The 15,105-nt window shown below is 34.8% G+C and overlaps 1 protein-coding gene across 1 annotated transcript; it reads right to left on the minus strand.

The window, feature by feature from the left end:
• Positions 1-9,969: 9,969 nt before the first annotated feature.
• Positions 9,970-11,358, minus strand: LOC106111321. The gene has a single exon (XM_013293348.1). It carries the CDS (start codon positions 10,919-10,921, stop codon positions 10,175-10,177), a length of 747 nt encoding a protein of 248 aa, XP_013148802.1. The 5' UTR covers positions 10,922-11,358; the 3' UTR covers positions 9,970-10,174.
• Positions 11,359-15,105: the final 3,747 nt, after the last annotated feature.

A 15,105-nucleotide genomic window follows, 5' to 3' on the forward strand; every position in this document is an offset into this window, starting at 1 on the left:
GTTCTATTAAATTTTTGACACTTGGATATTAAGCGGCGCTTACGAAGAGCTTTGGAGTCGTTTCAGTGTTCTGCTGTTAGGATAATTATTGATGTTTTAGGTTTGAAGAAAAGTCTTTGTTTGATTGTCAAAAAGACAATTTTCAAAGAATATTATTGCACTTATAACATAGTCGCCGATATTTGACATTTTATATATTTCACGCAATTGTCTAATTAACATGGATTTAAATAAGTTCACGCTTTTAATGGAAACGGTAACTTGTAAAGTTGTGCTCCCTAATTTTAACTATTGTATGTATGTTCGTCGTTGGAGGTCACCTAATTATGCTGCTTCCCTCGTAAGGTATGCATAAACACAATCACATCAACGATGCGCATGTTATTGTCTACAAAATCGGGATTCGCGTTCGTTGCCAACTGCACTCGTGTTGACATTGAAGGATTTATATAGTTATATTTATCAACTTGTATACATAGGCTTTGCTTCTTTATAGAAATGTCTTCTTTTAGTTCAATTATAGACAAAAAAAAAACTACATACAACGTCATTCTATATCGAATGTTCGTTACTATATATCTCGAAAACGGATTAGTTACGATGAAATTTGGCTATAAAGTAGAACAATCTAGAACACATAGGCTATTTTTTTTTTATAACATAAGGTGGCAAACGAGCAAGCGGCCACCTGAAACCGCCAAAATGGCGAAGCAACCGCTGCTCATAGACATCCGCAATTGCAGATGCGTTGCCTACCCTTATACGACGGAGGAGGAGACGCACATAGATATTTCTCCTTCCTATGCATCGCCTCTACCGTCAAATCCACTTCCTCTTCCCAACCTCTCCTTATAAGAAAAAGGTGGTAAAAAGAAAGGGACTTAAATTAGGCCTCCGGCACTACACTCATCAGACGAAACACGGAATTGCTTCCATTTCACGCCTGTCTTCTGTGTGGTCGTGGTATTACACCGGACGTGCCGGCCCATTCGTGCTAAGATGTTAAAGCGGGCACTACCACTGTTGTTCTGGGCTATATAAAATGTGTTCAGTGGCGCTATTGTTAAAAGCTCAAGACCGGGATCCGCATTCGAATTCGGAACCGGAATAGCGTCTAAGTTCGAATCCATCCATCCATCCAAGGATGGTCTTATAGTAAAAGAAAACAACTTAATGCAACATGTAAATCGGTGAAGGAATTTAAATATGTGTGAAATCAACTCTCCGTGGGCTAGTGCGTTTGACTATGGCCTAGTCACCTGTAAAGGGTAGACTCCGAGCCCCCAGTAAGGACTTATAGTGAGCTGATGATGGTCTTATTTTAGCGCTCCTCTCTTTTTACTTTACGTGATTAATTAACGACGCCCATGTATATCATATTACTGTTATCCGCGTCATAGATATGATGCAGCGTTTAATGATTACTAAACGGAATATCGGTGACGCAAAGGAAAATTAATATTAGTTCTTGCGAGTCTGGTTTTACGGGTCTTTGTTTTTAATTGTTTTGATAAGTCATTAAAAAATAATTTTATGACGCATTCACAAATACGTCACATATAGATTGAAACGTAAATAATCATATCTCAAAAGATATTTAACTAAATTGATGAAACAGATTTTGAAATATTGGCTATTAATTACATCTTACTTCTTACTAATATTATAAATGCGAAAGTTTAGATGGATGGATGGATGGATGGATGGATGGATGTTTGTTAGAGTTTGTAGAGTAAACGGCTGAACGGATTTCGATGAAATTTGGCATAGATGTAGAGGATACTCTGGAAGAACACATAGGCTACTCACATTTGTTTTTTTTAATTCCGCGCGGACGGAGTCGCGAGCGAAAGCTAGTTAAACTATAAATATACAGCCTTACAAATAAACTCGGTAGAAACTTAGGAATAAAATGAGTATAAGCAAAATTTGTACTAATATCAGTTTATTTCAAAGTTTAACTTTATACCGCGTTTATTTTTAAGGCTGATAACATTTAAATATCTGTTGTATATTAGCTGTTTTGACTATTTTATTTATGTATAACTTACAGGTAACTTACAAGTTATCCTACGGCTATTTAAGTTGGAACCATCGATATGTCAAATGTCATGTCATCTCAGTTATTTAGCCCGCTATATAATCTGTTCTCTTAGTTTTAACAGAACAGACAAATTGTTTTGTCTACATAGGCAGTTTTAACAAATACAACTGCTTTAAAATTGTCAGAGCAGAGCTGTAACAGGCTTTAGTCTTAAAAACTATACAAATACAATAATGCGTAAACACACACTAATTCGTAGCATAGGATATCAGCAATCTTTACATATTTTTGAATAATTATTTCTTAATAAAAAGCCCTATACTTACGTCACGCTTTAGGCTATACATTTATACGCTATTAAACTTAGGGGGTAAAATTTGAAAAATAATCTTCATGTGAAAGGGACCATAAACTACAAGCTGCCAACATCACGGAAGCATAATTGACAACGTTGTCATTTGTGCATTTGAATTTTTATAATTTGCAATTAAGAATGTCACAAATGTAAATAATAAAATAAAGTTATAATAAACCTCACGTGTGTGAAGCCGCACGGGAACAGCTAATAGTTTAAATTACGTGACAACAATCGAAATGTTCCAAGCTTAATATGTAATTAAAAATTAATAAGCCCGTAAGTAGCTTAAGCATATACTTAATAGTTAGTAGTTACGTGGCTCAATTACTTAAGTCGAATCATGGTAACAGCCTACGTCAATTTGTTATTTAATAAAACTATGAATTATATTTCACAACTATGTAATGTAACTGAATGTTTTCTAAGAATACAATCGATTTATTTTAATACCGCACGTGATCAACTGCTTCGGGTTACGTGACGATGTATTACTTTGCTCTGCAGATTTTTTAGCCCAAGAGCCATTCAATCAATAAACAAATGGAAGTCAAATACGCGGGTTTAGTCAAATTTTATCTGCAACGTCAACTTTCTTTGCAGTTAAAGCCCACACACAGTTATTAGCGTCGCCAGACCTTGGTCTAGAGGAAGGCACACCGAAAATCAATTGAGACTGGCTAGAAAGTTTATAAATAAAAATTATTTTAAGTTAGTTATTTAGAGTGGTAGAGAAGGTAAGGAGTAAAAGGTTAGCATAGTATGGGCATGTTATGGGGAGGGATGAATCGCATGTTACAAGGAGAACGTTAGTTATGAGTGTGGAAGCGTAGACCTACAAAGAGATGCATGGATTGCGTGAAAGGTGACATGAACAAAAAGGTAGTGATGACTGAGATGACGTATGGTAGTTATTTGGAGGACAAAAACCTGTTGCGCCGACCTTACGGGAATAGGATAAGAAGGATGATGATATATTTATTTTTCGCACTAGTTTATCTTTAAGCGGATAGTTTCCCCCCTTATCCCCGCGACGCACATAGATGCAGTGTTGTAAACGTATATACTGTAGACTAAGTTTGCTCTATGTGTTATGTCTGATTGTGAGCGTTACGTAACATAACCTTGTCTATCGTAGTGTTCACGTGTTTTGTTCGAGCACGTGGCATCAGTCTTAGGTAAGTAGGGGGGATAGTCTACGTTTATGGTAATTGTTATATTATTCTGTTAGTCACGCTTGCGATTTTATAATTATATACAAATTTAATCGTATCTCTATTGGAAACTAGTCATTGAAGTACAGTGCTATAAAGATATTATGGTAGCTTAGAATATCGCATCATACGTATATTTTACGTAACATATGTTTGACTAGCTTTTGCTCGCGACTTTTTTCGGAATTGAAAAAAAATACGAAAGGCTTTGTGTCCTTCCAGATTATGTTCTCCATCTATGCCTAATTTCATCAAGATTCGTTAAGCCGTTTTGGACAGACGTAACAAATATCCATCCAAACAAATTTATAGTTTTAGTAAATACCTATAAGTAAGAATATTAGTATATGATGAGCGTTGGTATAGTCCTAAAAACTTATTTGGCCTTGCAAAAGTAAAGTTTTCAGTCAGAAAATATGAGTAACTAATTTGATATAGTAATCGATTCACAAAACTGTTACTTCAGTATCAATTTTGCCTGCCAACTCACTTTGTACGACTATAATCGTAATTTACTATGCGGACTCGTACTACGATTACATCTTAATTAATTTTCTTTATAAAACTCGTGACGTTTTAAAGACGGATTAAGAATTGGGAAGCCTTTGAATCTCTTAAGTTTAAATGCCGCGTGACTGGCAACTCACATGTTCTATTAAAAAGATTTGTAGTCGAAAGTTGTATAACCAATTTGTAACAAGGTTCTTTTAATTTTTTCCTTGAAATTCCTCTAACTCTCCTAAAGAGTAATTATTAAACATATTTAGTATTTCAATAGCAGGCTTATATAAAGATTAGGGATGTGAGTTAGCATCACCGTATTCGATTTTACATATCGATATTTAAATTATGAGGTTGACAACCCTAAGTGCAACTATGGGTGTCGTCAGCCGATTCTCTAGCCTAGATCCAAAGCCAATTAATGTCGTATTAGAAGTAGTTTTTTAAATTTATTTTTAATTTTTCGACTCTCTAGGGGTCAGCTCCGCCCGTCCCTCTCCCGAGGACGCCTATGGCGGCAATTACTTCAAAACTTCTGAAGGAAATTTTTAATTAAATAATTAATGAATTGGCTAAAAGAAACGACGAGATTTCTGAAACTTTGTCGATGATCATGACGTCACATATTAACTGACAGTACTAAAGATACACGGGATACGGTCGATGCTAGTGGAATAAGGAGGATTATTCCTAGCCGTCACCCCGCCCAATCCCCACGTGAAAATAAAAAGTTTCATCCGTCCCATCTTTTAGTTCCACTATCACCAATAAGGTGACAGATGGAACCGTTATAAAATAAAATAAGTTCCAACCGTCCCCTCGTACAAAAGTTGGGCCGGACGAAACTTTTTATTCCCATGTGTCTTGACATGGGGACAGAGCGGGGTGACGATTGGGAATAATCCGATAGGGAGTCACCAGCAAACCCATAGCTCACGAGCGTTACAACTATTGACACTATATTAGATGAGATCACGTTTTGTGACACTAACAAATTCTTGTTTTAGTTTGATAAAATTTATTTGTTACATACGACATTTATAGCCAGTTTCCCAGCAACTTTTAACCGTTCGTTATTGTTTTTTGGGCTTTATGAAATCCAAACTATAATTGGAGTTTTACCTTTGAAATTTATATAAACCTAACACTAATGAATCAGTAACGATATTTTTGTATAATAAAAGGGGGCAAACGACGAGGTCACCGAGGTGGTCAACGACGCCAATGGATATCCGCAACACCAGAAGAACTATAGATGCGTTGGCGACCTTTGAGAAAATGGAATTTTAACAGCGGTAGACCCCGCTTTAAATTCTTCGCACGAATGGGTTGACTCGCCCCGCGTAATACCACGACCGCACAGAAAACAGGCGTGAAGTAGAAGCAATTCCACGTTTCGTCTGACGAGTGTGGTGTCGGAGGCCTAATTTTAGTCTCTTTCCCTTCCCACCCTTTTAATCAAAGGAAAGTATGGGAATAAAGAGTGGATTTGACGGTGGAGGAGACGCATAGGAAGGGGAAATGTCCTCTTTATGTACATCTCCTCCTCCGTCAATTAAGGGTAGGCAACGCATCTGCGTTAGCGGTCGCTTTTCATTTCGGTGGATTCGGGTGGCCACTTGCTCGTTTGCTAACTTAAATTATAAAAAAAAATGGTAATCTGGCTTCTTGAAGGACCCTAAGTCGTACTGGTTTGGAAATACCGTCTAGGATAGATCGTTCCACAACGCAAATGCAGTAAGTTCCGCGAAAATCGCAATTTTAAATGGAAACTTCAGCAACCCAGCATTAGTTACATTTATTTTACGATTATATATCGTATTGCGTAATCGACCGACATACGTAACATTTAATCAGTCGCATGTACTTGGTGATGTAATTCTAGGCTAAACAAACCAGATAAGAGCGTCGAGGTAACGCTCACCTATTTTATTGGTAATCGGTAAATAGGTCGGCCGGCGAAGCGAGCGTGTTGCATCGCACGTACTCGTATATACGAGTATGTAACTATATACTTATTATGTGTTTTCAATGTTGGAATACTTGTATGAAAACATATCTTATTAAGGGCCTGTCCCACAATTCTTGTCAATTATCAGATGACAATCCAACGTATAAAATATGTGATGGAAATTTCGGATTTTGGTACTCTATCAGACAGTGACGTCACTTGAAGCTAAGCTTCTAATAGCCGTTAGTGTAACAGGCCCTCAATATTACAAATGCGAAAGTTTAGATGGGTGGATGAAGACGTAACTCAGGAACGGCTTAATGAATGTAGTTGTAATTTGACACAAATGTAGAACATAGTCTAGAAGTACAAATAAGCTACAAGATTTTTTTAATTCCGCGCGGGCAGCTTCGCGAGCGAGAGATAGTCTATAAAACATAGTTTTCAAAGAGTATTTAGCGTTGGACTTATCACCGATCGATGAGCTCAATAAATATCTATGAAATTAAAAAAAAAACACGTTCAAAAACAATTCAAAAAATTGATTTAAGTAGTTTTGCAGTTTTGATCACAGATGTACTCATATTTTGCTTTATTATAGTGTTTGTATAGTCTGTATTTATTATTAAGGTAGACTCCAAGCCCCTCGGTGGGGACGTATAGTGAGCTGGTGATGATGATGATAATGATGATGATGATGATGATGATGACGATGATAATCTGTATTGTGTACTTAATACAGTCTATGATGTAATAAATATTTAAAATTTTACGTATAATATAATCCAAAAACAATTTCTAAGGTTATCAACATTGCATAACGTACTACTGTAATAGATAATTTATAATATAATGTAATAATGTAAATTACGCCGGAATCAACAATATTCGGTTATAAAATTAAATATTTGTCGATGTTTATGTGTATACAATAAACATGGTACTATTTTAACTTTAATTCTATTTAACACTAACTGTTGCACGCGTCTTCGTCTGCGTGAAATAAAAAAAAACACAGCGTTTGTTACTCATCGATATCGTAGCTTTTTTATAGTGCAGGATTTTTTAAATCAGGTCAGTAGTTTTTTAATACATACAAAAATACAAATCTTTATAATATTGGTATAGGCAACAAATTGTCATGTCCGCATTGATATTATACAATAGGTTTTTAATATCTTTTTAATCCTATATTCCTCTGTGTGTGTAATATTTCTGTATTCGGATTTGTTTATCAGTCCTTCACTACTGTCTTTATCTTCTTTAGTCCATACACTTTAGTCTCAAATAAGTTACTTCAGGCTATGACTAGATTCTCTACGTTTTAACTAGTAATCGTTGTTCATCAGACTACGCGATATGTCATGATCGTGTCTAAGCCTACGGGACTCAATTGCGTCTCGAGCATCTTGTCCGGGACTTCACTACGCGGTTACCTCTCAATTTTTAATACCGCAGGACTAGATATACGTAAATCGTACTTCCGGGACCGCGGGAATCGGTAATACGTGCGTTTCACCAATCACGTGGCACGACGGGCACGTGATGCATGCTCACGTTGCGTTTACGTTCAACTTCTGCATTGCTATTGAGGTACTTTCGACTTGTTTTGTATTGTTTTCGAAATATAATTCTTACAGAATAATTAGTTTTGAGTAAGTGTTAATAGGTTGAGTTAGCGTCTATTTATGTAACACGAGTTGTCGCCCGCAAATATCGTTAGCGCAAGTTTATACCACCCATTACGCCATTTTGACAGCGCGGAATTAAAAAAAAAAGTAGCCTATAATGTGCCCGTCTATGTAATAATAATAATAATAATAATAATAACTCATTTAATCCATTCAGAACGTAAAATAACATAACAAACAACAAACAACAGAATAATCGAATATACACGAAGCACTTACATAATTGGCAAATTTAAAAAACAAATTAAAAAAAAAAAAACAAAACGTAAAGATATTTTATCAACTTTGGAGTGCTGAATGGATAAGGCCTTTACTCAGCTATGGTGCTTATTTGTAAAATGAGCGCTGATGTTCCGTAAAAGCCTTTACGTCAGAACGTCAGTTGCAGCAGTAAATTTATTATTAGTAATTCGAGACCAAATATACGTAGTACGAGTATGTCAGCTACCCTTCAGTGAAAGTCCGGTCAAAATCAGACTAGCCGTTTCGGACAAGCCGCAACTTACGTGATAACTCGTGCGCACAGCAAAGGAGTGGAATAAGTTGCGGGCGTCAGTGTTCCCGTCAAGTTATAACGTGGGTGCCTTTAAGAGCAGGGTGAATCGGTACTTACTAAACTAGCGCGTACCATCCTTCGACCACATCTTCACCTTGGTCTAGGTGGGATAGTGGTCAAACGCTGGTTTTTTGCAATTAAAAAAAAAAAGAACAATCACCATTTTTCACCGTTTTCCCAGAATAAGGCGTTGTTGGAATAGGTATTTGGATGTGCAGTTTAAATAGTTTTATCTGTTGTTATTGTAAACAATGTTCAATTACAATTTTAAAGTAAAAGTGTATCTTTACAACTTTATTTTTTTATATCTGTTATGTCGTTGTAAATCGAAACTATTCAAGAAACATTTGCTAGCTTTTTTACAATTTTGATGTATTCCGTACTCTTGAAGATTATTTAGTCTGTGCTATTAAACAATACCATTTATCTTTATATAAAATAACAATATTAACTCTGTAATTGCGATCCAACTCATTATTTAAATATTTATGTCATAGTTTTAAAATGTCGGAATTCTTCTTGTTATGTTAATAATCGGATAGTAGTGAGATGTCAAAAATAAGAGTGTTTTGGCTCGACACGACGGCCATATTGGTAGTGGCGAGCGTGGATACATGGAAGAACGGTGTTATTGGTAAGGTTATTCTGTACAAATTGGAAGGAAAGATAAGGTAAAGAAGACTATATTTAATTAAAGCATAACATGGCTGAGACGCCCATATATTCAAGTACATATTGCTAAAATTAATACAATTTACAAAACGTTTTCGAATATAAGGTTTCTTAATTTAGTAGATTTTTATTAAAAACATCTTTATTTATCTTACGTACATTCGTTTGCGCAATTTCTTGTACACCAAAAGTTTTCCTTTCTCGTAACATATAAATACATAACTAAATAATAAGTAGTACTTGAACCTTCTATTCATTTTATATAATATCTTTAAACTGATATAACGTTAACTTGTATAAGTTTTATAAATAACATTCGATGTAAACGCAAAACGTGACAACGGCATTAACCGTGCGGACAAACTTTAAGTTTCAACTTATTACGTACTTCGATATATTCATAGTAATGGAATCAATTTAGAAATATTTTACATAACCAAAACAATTATAGAATTTTCTAGAAGTTTTTCTTGACTTATCGAATTTGTTAAGTTGAATAGTTGTTTTTAAAGTACAGCACGTTATTGGCAAGAGCGTTGCATGTGACGGTCAAAGGGGGAGGCAGATTATTAAGAGAGTTAGTTGTAAAACTCATTATCATCTTGCCCTTGTCCCTAAGGAGGGTCGGCACAATATGTGCTCATCCATACATCTCTATCAGCCGTCATATCTGAATCCATTCCCTTCTTAAGCATATCCTCTTTCACACAATCCATACTTTCTTCGGTCTTCCTCTACTTTTGTATCCATCCACATTTAATCTTAATATTTGAAATGAAATGAAATGAAATAGCCTTTTATTCATAATAGCTTACAAAGAACTTATGAACTAGGTATACAGAGTTACACATTTATTTTTTCTTCGAAGCTATCTGTTTGCCAGTCGGCAAAGGCCTCCTCCATCATATTTATAATTCTAATTTATAATTATATTATTTAATCTTGTTAATTTTGGTTTCTTCTGTATTTAGTTTTTATTTTTTGTAATGTAGTTGTCCTTTTTTTCCTTGTAATATTTATGAATATTTTGTTTATAGTATATAGTATATTTTCTTATAATGATGGAGGGTCGTGGTCTTCTATCCCCCACGATGACCAGTCGGCTTGGGGAATGATTTTGTTCTTCATTTTTATTTTATTATTTGCCAGTTTTCTAAGTTTTATGGTTCCCGCTTACCGGTTATAAGTTCTTATGATAAAGTTAAAGAGTTGGATCGGGATCTTATTACATCGATATTATTTTTTCTATTAGCTTTGATGGAACTTAAAATTTGTTGTTTTTTGGTATGTATTCTTGAAGCCGTGTCGGGAGATGTAGATAGTTCTCTTTTCCTTTTATCGTTATTTGTGTTTGGTTCTTTAACAACCAGTTGATCATACTTTAGGTAAGCTATGTTACCTTTTTTCTTTTCTTCTTGCAGTTTTGGTAGTAAAGCCTTCCTCTTCTCTAAGACATCTTTTGTATAATCTTCTGTTACATAAACTTTTTTTAAGCTCTTTTTGTTCTTCATAATTTCATCCCTTTTCCATCTATTTAGAAAAGTGCACAATACAGGTCTTGGTTTGTTCGCCACTTTACTTTTTCCTAAGCGGTATAATCTGTTTACTTCACTTTCTTCTATAGTCACGTTAATTTCATCTTTAAATTCTTTTTGAATGCTCCGTAATAGCTCGGAAGTTGATTTCTCTTTCTCCTCTAGTCCAAAAATTATGATATTGTTGCTTTTCTTTTCCCTTTTCAAGTATTCTACCTCTTTTTCTAGTTTGCCGACTTTTTGCATAAGTTTTACATTTTCTTCAATAATAGGAGTTAGTTTTTCCTCTATTGTATCCATAATATTCTTTGTTATAGTTTCTCTAAGTTCAATTGTTTGTTTATGCATTTCCAGCTTCATTTGATCAAATAGCATTTGAAACTGTATGTCCATGTTGATCATTTATTATACAACTCGTCGTAAATTTTTGGTATAATATATATATATTATTATGGTAAAATGTACTTCGTGCGCTGGTAACACTGGGATCAATATTTAACTGACATATTGACAGTTAACTTTATCTGTTGGTTATATGTCAAATTGACATTAAACAATCAAAGAAAGCTGCTAGTTGCGGGTAGCGTTGAAACAATTGACAGCAATAATTTTAGTCGTAAGTGAAGGTAGCATTCTAACCTTTGTTAAACTAGCGTATTATTGCTTTATTTACCTTGTTTTCGAAGGAAATCCAAAAGTTATTACTTCTTAGTCTTCCGACACATTAATGTTCTGTATGTTAGCACCTTTATGCCTAAATGTTGCTTATAAATATTTTTAAACGGCGATTTGTTGTGGATAGATATTACTAAGGTATTGACACTTTGACGTCCGGAAACGGAAAAAAATCTTAATATTTAGTAGTACTTTTATCCGAAGACGATGTTTATCGAGTTTTAATTTGTTTTTTGTCAAAAATTGTTTAGATATTGAGTAAGGTACATAATTAACGTAGGATTTTAACCACATTAGTATTTAGAAATTGTTTTGATTTCTTTTACAATTTAAGATCCTGTAGCGCCCTCTTGGCAACGCCAATCTAACAATTAAATAATGAATTATTACAAAATATGTGAAGTTTCCTTCAATGTGTTGTATGTTTTTATGTATTCTGATTAAATTACGTAAGCCTGCATCATGTTTATGTGTAACAGATGCAATTTCCATTACAATACAACACTGAGGCAAATCCATTATTTATTTGCTACGAACATTTCGCCACGAGCAATAAAAATGCAAATATTCAGACATTGTTATGTGGCCATCGTAACTAAGGTTAGGGCCACGGCCGATAGGGCGGTACACGTGATCGAAGCAATCTTGTTAACTAATTGCCGATTTTATGCCTCGCGATTACAATAGTATATATATAACCTTAAATAATTATGTATTTAGAATTAAATCAATTCAGGAAAGGACGGTGCTTGTGTAATTCATACCACGAAAGAGATGGATGGACTACGTGAAAGGTGACAGAAAGGAGTAATGACTGAGATTACGTATGATAGAGTTATTTGGAGGATGAAAACCCGGTGCGCCCTTCAGCAGGATTAGGTAGGGTGATGATCTCAATGTGGTATCAAGGAACTGATCATTGTAGCTGATCTTCGTGCAGACTATTGCATGCTTAATGTATTGTGAATAAGCCAGTAGGTAGGGCCAGTTATTGTGTGTGTGATTTCACTGGATATCGGCTTCTTAACTTCGATCTTTTAAATAAGCAAAACGATTAAAACATCTTGAAACCTATTTCTCTTGATAAATATGAGATATCCAATCTTACTAATATAAATGCCATGGTTTGGATAGATGTTTGTTAGAGATTGTAGTCTGAACTGCTGAATGGATCTTGATAAAATTTGGGATAGAAGTAAAACATAGTCTGAAATAATGCATAGGCTACTAAGTTTTTGTTAATTCCGCGCGGACGTAGTCGCAGGGGAAAGCTAGTGGTTATATAAAACATGACTTATTTAACCTTATCTACAGACATATGGAAGGTGTTATCAAATAACATCTAAGCTGGATGTAATCGTGATATAACTTGTCTTTAAATATTGTTTAAAGACAGATTATAATCACGTATTTATGTAATGCAGTCAAGTTACAATCCAATGGAATGTTAAAGTACGTGGGTTATTCACGTAAAGTAATTAAAAATAGTTATAAAGAATGTTTTTCTTACTACTCAAGTATATTGTCATTAAATTCTCTCTTTTGATCACAAATAGACTGAGATAGAGCCCGAAAATTCCTCGCTCGTATTAAAATACTCTCTTAGCTTCTTGAACTGTAAAAAAGCCGTTCTCTTCTTTGAAAAAATTTAGTTGTAAATACTAAGATATGTTAATCACGCTACATACGCTCAGTTTTAATAGAATAGTTCAACTGAAAGAATTTAGTGTAAATATGCTGGCTTTTACGATATAGAAAATTGCAAGTGCCTCTCTGAAGTAGGTACGTCGAAAGCTTCAAAGAATCAGGACATAAGAAGATACATTGCGTCTTGAAATATTACAGTAAAAATCTGTTTTCATAACATTCGATAAGATCACTGAGACTACAGTAAATAATTGTTTTGGTGGAACATGAGACAAGGGGTCACGTTTTGAGTTCACGTGCCACAGTAAACGTTTTTGGTGCACGCGCGTAAAGATGTTCATATAAATGTATTTAATTAACACAATTTGCATAACAATTATATATTTAAATGATAGTTATAATAAATAATACTAATAACAGAATATTATTTTTCCTGCTAAGGAATGTAATATTGTGGGCGAATTCCGTTCTAATTTTACATGTAACAACAATGTTATATAAGTTATATTTTGATGTACTAGCAAAGCAAATATTCCAATAATATCAGAGATTGTCAAACTTTTTTTTTCGAAGTCGCATTTGAAAATTCCACGTATGTCCTTCCACCCTCTATCATATTCTTCTCCAAGTTCCTGTTACTTTGTTTCCCGTGATCTTTTATTCCAAGTTTTATTTAGATTACAGGGTGTTCTTAAAACACTTTGGGAATGACTGTCTCACGCGATGCGCAAACAGACACGTAATCGGTTTCATTTACAAGTTACCACGTGCTGTTTGTCGCGTGACTTTTATGTTTTGTTTGAAGCTATAAAAGTGTAACATTTACAACACACAAGAACACTGAATAAAAACATAGTTTAACTAATATAGATAATGTTGTTTTGATTGAATCTTACTTACCCGTACATTTTTTGGTATCGGAGGGAAACTTCAAAAGATACCCTGTCTTTTTTAAGGAGTGATTTCTACACACTAAAAACCCTCTCGCTGGTCAATCTCAGATGTGATATGACAGTCTTGGGATCCCCAATGGAACGCACTGGTACCGGCAGATACCGGTCCTGGGGAACTCAGGATTATTTACTTACTTGATGCGTAATATTTATGTTTATTTTTCAGTAATGTATATTAAGTGTTATATGTATGTAGTGAATTCAGATATGCCGGCTGATAGCGATGTATGAAAGAGTACATAATGTATAGATATATAGGGAATATGGGAGGGTAATGATGATGGCGATGATGATGAGGATGATGAATCTATTTTTAGTTATAATATCCTTCTCACAATCACGTGTATAACAAATGTAACCAGTTATATATAAATGTTATTCCAAGTATATTCCGAGTATCTTAAGATTTATGATATGATTATGTAACGATTTTGTTTTTAAAATCGCGAGACTTCGTCCGATTCAAGTCCAAGGTCGTTCCAAAAAAAGGTGCGCCGCCGAAATTATCTTATGAGAAAAAAAAAACTTAATAAATACTGCACGTGAGATGGTCACGTGTATTCAAAACTTGGCTGCGTTAAAAGCATTACGATAAGCCAACAGAATACTTCCACAATAAATAATGAATAAATCATTTGAGGAAACAAAACGAAAACTTTGATGTGGACATTAAATTTAAAAAAAAAACTTGTTGTTTCAAATCGGACTAATATTATGTAATTTCCGTATTAAATATTTAACACAATATTTAAGAAACCCCGGTCCCTATCGTCTTCAAATGAATTGCGTAAAAACTCAAATTTGTTGTGTGTGTGTGACTCGCAGTGTTTTTTACTCCCTTATTGGGGCTGTTTGGGTACAAATCTTCAACTATACTTGCGCCAGCAGCTAAAGCATCTCTATCTATCCCTAGAGGGGAAACCTTCCGAAGCCTCCGGATGAAAGGCGCGCAACTATAGGACCCTTAGTACGGTAACGCGTTCTCTCAAATAAGAGATCCTCAGAGCCATGGAGGCTAAAGTGGGAATCCCCGCCTCTCCAGCCCCCGGCGACGGATTTGATGCTAGGCTCTGCCGCCGACTACATCGTTGTAGAAGAGTAGTGTTAACTATTTGGGCCTACAGAACTATCGAGCCACGCTTTTTCTGACATTTTTTTACTAATATTAAAAATGGGAAAGTTTAGATGGATGGATGTTTGTTACAGTTTGTAGACTAAATGACTGAATGGATTTCGACGAAATTTGGTTTAGATGTAGAGGATAGTGTGGACGAATACATAGACTTACTTTTTCTTTATTCCACACGGACG

Source organism: Papilio polytes, unplaced genomic scaffold, assembly GCF_000836215.1.
Source record: "Papilio polytes unplaced genomic scaffold, Ppol_1.0 DF824169.1, whole genome shotgun sequence".
Lineage (NCBI taxonomy): Eukaryota > Metazoa > Arthropoda > Insecta > Lepidoptera > Papilionidae > Papilio > Papilio polytes.